This window comes from Vigna unguiculata, chromosome 6 (assembly GCF_037176805.1).
Source record: "Vigna unguiculata cultivar grain cowpea cultivar isolate G323 ecotype 2 chromosome 6, ASM3717680v1, whole genome shotgun sequence".
Lineage (NCBI taxonomy): Eukaryota > Viridiplantae > Streptophyta > Magnoliopsida > Fabales > Fabaceae > Vigna > Vigna unguiculata.
The window spans coordinates 29,628,393-29,634,463 of NC_140797.1; the positions used below are offsets into that span (position 1 = coordinate 29,628,393).

General features: G+C 32.5%; 1 protein-coding gene across 1 annotated transcript; it reads right to left on the reverse strand.

Annotated features, from left to right (window-relative positions):
- Window positions 1–1,667: 1,667 nt before the first annotated feature.
- Window positions 1,668–4,995, reverse strand: LOC114187694 (coniferyl alcohol acyltransferase-like). Its single transcript, XM_028076007.2, has 2 exons — window positions 4,509–4,995; window positions 1,668–2,835 (listed from the first exon to the last, which is right to left on the reverse strand). Exons 1-2 carry the CDS (start codon window positions 4,959–4,961, stop codon window positions 1,876–1,878), a joined length of 1,413 nt encoding a protein of 470 aa, XP_027931808.1. The 5' UTR covers window positions 4,962–4,995; the 3' UTR covers window positions 1,668–1,875.
- Between the last annotated feature and the right edge of the window lie 1,076 nt (window positions 4,996–6,071).

Sequence of the window (6,071 nt, forward strand, 5' to 3'; positions counted from 1 at the left end):
ATGACGATCGGGGTACCTGTCTAAAGGACTCCGATGCTTAAGTCAGTAATGAACCGATCGGTGTATCAGTGTAACTGTTGTAATAAATGCGAATTAAAGATCATCACCAACCTACCTTTGGGCCCTATTTATAGTTTTCGGTGTGGGCCTGTGATTAGGGTTCCTTAATTACGGCCCAATGATCCTTTAATCAAGATTACTGACTCGCTTTATCGTTAATTAACTCGACTGACTGATGGTTTGACCGATGGCCGCTTGACTGGATTAGTTATCCCCTGTTTTTAACAAGTGAATGATTCATGTATGGCTGATCGACCGATGGACGTATGTAAAGGACTATGCGGTTCTAGAGATTGGTCGACCGATCGACCCGATGGTTGATCGAATGATTGTCCTTTATTAGGTTAAGGTGTTGTTCGTGTGGGGCTGATCGACCGATGGGCCTGAATGTGGGTGGCTTGCGAACCCCGATCAACCAATTGCTTCCGATGATGTAGTGACTTATTTGCTTAACCGTTTGACCGATGGTCCTATAGTTTGTTCACTAGGTCGTTCGACCGATAGTCTTTTAACGATGCTATGTGGTTTGTTTGTAGAACCGATTGACCGATGGTCCTACGCAATTTATTTATCAAGTCGTTTGACCGATTGCTATTTTTCCAACCTTGGCCGATGGGCCTGAGAATTGGCTTTGGCCGATTGACCGATGGGACATACAGTACATTTACCAACGATCAATACAAAATGATTGACACACATTTCTTGAATCCTACAAAGAGATAACTACAACACGGAATACCCTATTGCATACCGAAAAAGTCTTTTCCGAAATATTCATGAAGTACAAGAACAAAGTAGGAACAACTACACCTCATGATAGGCAAGCCTCGCTTATCACACGACACTCTCCCTCAAGATTTCCAAGATTTCCAAAATTCAAAACCAATATCTTCGCAAGAGTTGAAAGATCCTTTTGTTTTCATAGAACAATACAAATTCAGCTTTAAGAACATGTTTTTCAAATGTGTATAAAATCACTATTTTTTACATAGAGTTGAATGTTGTTTTATAAATATCCTCTGATATGTTTAACCAATAAAACTTAACTAACAATCAATTTATTTCACTTAATTAATCAAATAAGCTAATTAACAGTTCTTTTTAGTCGATTAAATTGTTTGTAGAATATATCCTTGAAAACTAAAATATTTTAATTTGTTAAAACTTCATTTTAACATACTAAAATATCAACCAAAAATCAGAGTTGATAATCAAGATATTTGAATGAATCAAACGTACTAAAACATCAACCAAAAATCAGACTTGATAATCAACATATTTGAATGAATCCAAAGTTGGACTGAACAATTGAAATATTGTTATAGAACATTTTAACAAATTAGATTTTACTTTTAGTTCATTAAATTATACTCTATTAATGTGATGCCTCAATTATTGGGATTGAGACTGTAATTTTATAAGAAAAATATACTATTTCCCATGTTAATGAGAAATTAAAGGGAGATCATGTTAATTATTCAACTTATGATAAATAATTGCATTATCTAGTTAGAGACACTATCTTCTTCTACCGAACTTTGAAACATGTAAAAAGTCAGGTGGAGCTTAACCAGAGACATATCAAGTGGGTTTGAGTAGGTTGAAAGTACAAACAAGAAAAAATCAACATAGCAGCTGATGCAGTTTCAAAGAAATATACTGTGCTTTGGTTGAAACTAATTTTTTTTGACTTTAACTTATTAAGGAATTCTATGAAATTGATAATGACTAGCTTGACCAGTCACCTAATATAATTTTTGTTACAATGGCGGGTTAAACAAAGACATAAGAGTTGATTAACAACCATGTCAAAGATTATTGGTTAAGGTAATCCCAAGTTAAGGGCTTAAACACATGAGCAGCTTCAGTCTCCATGATTTCCAAGTGCTTCTTTGCAAGGTGCATGTAAACAACCCAATCACCATTCCCCAGAGGACTTGGCATTGGCATAACATAACCAGCTTCACCACCCCAAGGAAAATGGTACGATGCAAACACCGCTTTCCCCCACCCAAAATCCACCTTCTCCACCGGAAACCTCTGACCGGACGACACCACAAAGGCCGGTCCCTCGTCGGCACGGTTACAGTAAATTCTGGACACTCCAGGAATCGGCCTCTTAGCCTCCACCCAATCAATTAGTCCTAAGAAGTGCTCCTCCGTGGCCGCCGCCGCCAAAAACTCGTGAACAGCCTCCACCACATACCCTAACGGCTCCTTCACCAACTGCTCCACCAGTTTAACTCCAAAGGGTATGGAAAGCACGTTCCCAAAGTAACACTCCATCATTGCTTCGCTCTCTTTGTCACCGTTGCCCAGTCTCTTCCTTCCATCAATCACAATGCCCATTTTGGCAGTAGCCCTTTTACTGTATGTGTCTCTTGAAGCTGCATGCGCAACCATCTTCCATAAGAACGCACAGAAACACTCCAGCTTCGTGCGCGTGGCGGCGAGGGACTGCATGTGGCGGAGCTGCTCCGCCGTGACGTAGTATATGCGGCTGAGGAGAGCGGTGGCGTCGGTGGCGGGAGGTGGAGGAAGGTCGGAGATTGAGGTGTACATGTGGTGCTGAGAAGGGCGGATGAAACCTGGACGGCGAGGGCTGAGGAGAGAGCGGCGGAAACATGGGTGGCCGGAAGTGGCGGCGAGAATGGTGGTGTTGGGGTTGGCCATGGCAGCCCATGAAACAAGAAACATGTTTGTTGAATATGCATCTGCTATGCGATGATCAAATGTGCATGCCACTATTATTCCTCCACACTTCAGTACAGTTGCCTGAAATGGAGACATTGAAATATCTTAGCTTCAACAAATATATTAAGGAAAATAATTTTTTAATAACTAAATTTTCACAATTTTATCTTAGAACCATTTTTCATTTCCTAATATTTTATATTTTTAAACCAATTAGTTTGAATGAATTCAATCATAATTGTAATAACTTTTAAAAAATAATTTAAAAATAAAATTATCAAACTTTAAAGTAAGTAATTGTGTACTATGTTTGAAAAACATTGTCACAGGTTTGAGTTGATAGTTTGGGTGATATATCACATCATATTCGGTGCTTTTAATGCTTATTCGATGTATTTGACTTTACAGTTGTAAAGAAAGATTCAATATCTTATAACGTTGTTTTCACATCTGAAAAGGTAGGGGAGGGGACAAAAAAAAAGAAAATAGAATTTATATTACGACAATGACATGCTGCTAATAGATTAAAAAACATAAGAACTTACATACTGTTGACTATTATTAGTGGAGCAATGATATTTTCACATATTATATTTATTTGGCAATTTATCGGAAGGGTCAAATTAATTATGAAAGAGTAAATTTTTGTCCTCTAAAAGGAAAGAAAAAGCGAAAAACAGTAAAAGATAATAATAAATGAGTGTAAAATATTTTTATGTGTGTAAATATTATTACTTATAAGTTTATTATTGGTTTAATCACTTCTTTATTTTCGTTAAAAAATTTGTCCTCAAGTTTTAAGTCCTCCAAATTGATCCTACTTTTAAAAAATTTGTTCTAATTTGATTTTTTTGTTAGGATATTATTTACGACGTTAAATGTGTTAAATGTGTGTTAAGTTTTTTTTTAACTTTTTTTTATATTTTTTAAAAAAACAACTGACATATGTCAAATTAGGATTTTGTCATTTGTTAGTCTGTGATTTTTTTTATTTTTTTAAAATATGTTTTTTAATTAAAAAAATGGTCACGTGTCAAAATATGGTTCTGTCATGTGTCAATCGTTTATGTGAACAATCTTTATTTGATCATTGTTTTTATTATTTTGTCTCAATTTAATTCTATTTTCTTTTTAAAATAGAGTAATTTTCTTTCTTCCAAATTAAGATCAAGTTTAACTTTTATATAAATCTTATAATTATATTTTTATAATAATAGATATTTTAACTAAATTAAGTTTATTTAAATTTAAATTTTACATCGAACTTTATTTAAAATTGTTTTAATAATTTCTAGACAACTTTATAAATTCAAATATAAAATTTTCCAACAATTTTATAACAATTACAAACAACTCTTATAAAACTATTTTAAAATTTTATATTTGAATTTATAAAATTGTTTAAAAATTATTAAAATATTTTTTTTAAACAAAATTCAATATAAAATTTAAATTTAAATAAATTTAATTTAGTTAAAAAAATTTATTATAATAAAAATATCATTATAATATTTATATAAAATTTAGGTAGGTCTCAATTTGGTAGGATAAAATTACTCCGATTTACAGTGTGTGATTATTCACTATAGTGTTTGACGGCTTCTGGTCATTAAAACTGATTATGAATAAGATATTTTCTTATAATGATATAATTAAATACAATCTTTATCTTGTAAAACAATTTTGCAGAGTTAGAATTAAGTTTAAACTCTGCTTTCCGATTTGAAATTCCTGAAATAACTAAAATCTAGTACCTGGACAGCAAGTACACAAGCATTTTTCTTCTTTGGAACAAACTTGCCTTCGATAGATTGATCAGGGTTGTAAAAGTTCAGGTTTTTGAGTTCCACATCTGCCTCAGCTTCAAGAAAATCAACACCACGATTGTTACAGAGAACTTCAGGTTCACCCATGCTGTTGAGCACCACTTCACCAGCAAACACGTAATAAGAGATTAGGGTTTGTGCCAAGGCCTTCTTCAGAGACCCCACCATGGTTCCAAAGGTGATTTTGTGGGTGGCACAATCTTCCATGGTTGTGGATGTGAGAATAGGGTTGTTGTAGCAAAAGAAAACTCCTACATCCAATGGAGGTAGAAGGAGGTCAAGGTTGGAGAGTGGAAGCCAATGTTCCTGCATTGGTAACACTGCTGCCACCACCTCTTCATTGGTCACACTCACAGAAAAATCTCCGTTTTCGTCACACATTTCTTTTTTTGATGAAGGCCTGGTGGTGAAGTAGTTCGTTGAAGCCGTGCATTTTATATGCACCATAAAGTGGAGATATTTTCTCATTCAAGTTGGTATTTTAGGATAAGATATGATTGGTGACATATAGTTCTATAAGTCTTGTGTAGTTCCGCACACATTTTACTATATTAACATGTGAAGGCTAGTTGGTGGGTCAATAGTTTTATGAGGTCCTACATTTATGCACATCGTAATGCATATAGTTAAGAGTTGAAATTAAAGGATCACATGTATATATAAGTCTTATAAGGTTGCTCATGAGACTTATCATACTTGCTGCGAAAATCCTTCAAAATACTTTTCTAATAATGAGTTTAACTAACGCTTAATGGGAACACTAGATCAATCATTATAGAAAAGATTCCAATGCTTCATTTAGATGTTGATTTTTTTATGAAATAATTTGAGCTAGTAAAAAACTATGTTGTTTAAATCGGTATGTAATTCCAAGATTTGGATTTCATGAGTACACAATTATGGAATCCATAGAATAATTATTAACATTGAGCATTAGTAGGTCAAATGTTTGAATGGTATGTATGAAATTTCAAATTTGATTTTGAGTACCTTATATTTTAGGATAATATATTATAATAATTAAATTTTGATAATTTTTTTTATAATCTTAAGATATATTTTAAATAGATTTAAAATATAAAAAAAATAAAAAAATAAAAAGTCACTTAAAAAATAATAACTTATATTATAAAATAAAGTTATCAATGTTACAGAATAATTTTCATATTTTTTATATATGAAAAACTATGATTAAGTATATAATCACTGGACAAAACCTCTTCATTTTCTTCCTCAAATTGCGTGTATGCTTTTAGTACAGAAGAGTAGGTAGGATCTGATTTGAGGTCTAACACAATTTACTTATCTTCAATTAATAATTTTGACATTGTCAATGCATAAATATCATTTTCACAAAAAAAAAAACAGTAAATATCAACTAATTTAAAAAATAAAAAAAATTAGGACTAATTTGGATACTATTTATAAACTAAAATTTAATATATAAAATAACTTTAATACAAATAAACATTTATAATTTAATTAAAAATT

Excerpts from the sequence above, each read along its gene's own strand:
- LOC114187694 (XM_028076007.2), bottom strand. The coding sequence starts at position 4,961 with ATGTGTGACGAAAACGGAGATTTTTCTGTGAGTGTGACCAATGAAGAG. Across the intron at positions 2,836-4,508 it reads CTTGTGTACTTGCTGTCCAG|GCAACTGTACTGAAGTGTGG; the intron begins GTACTAGATTTT and ends TCTCCATTTCAG.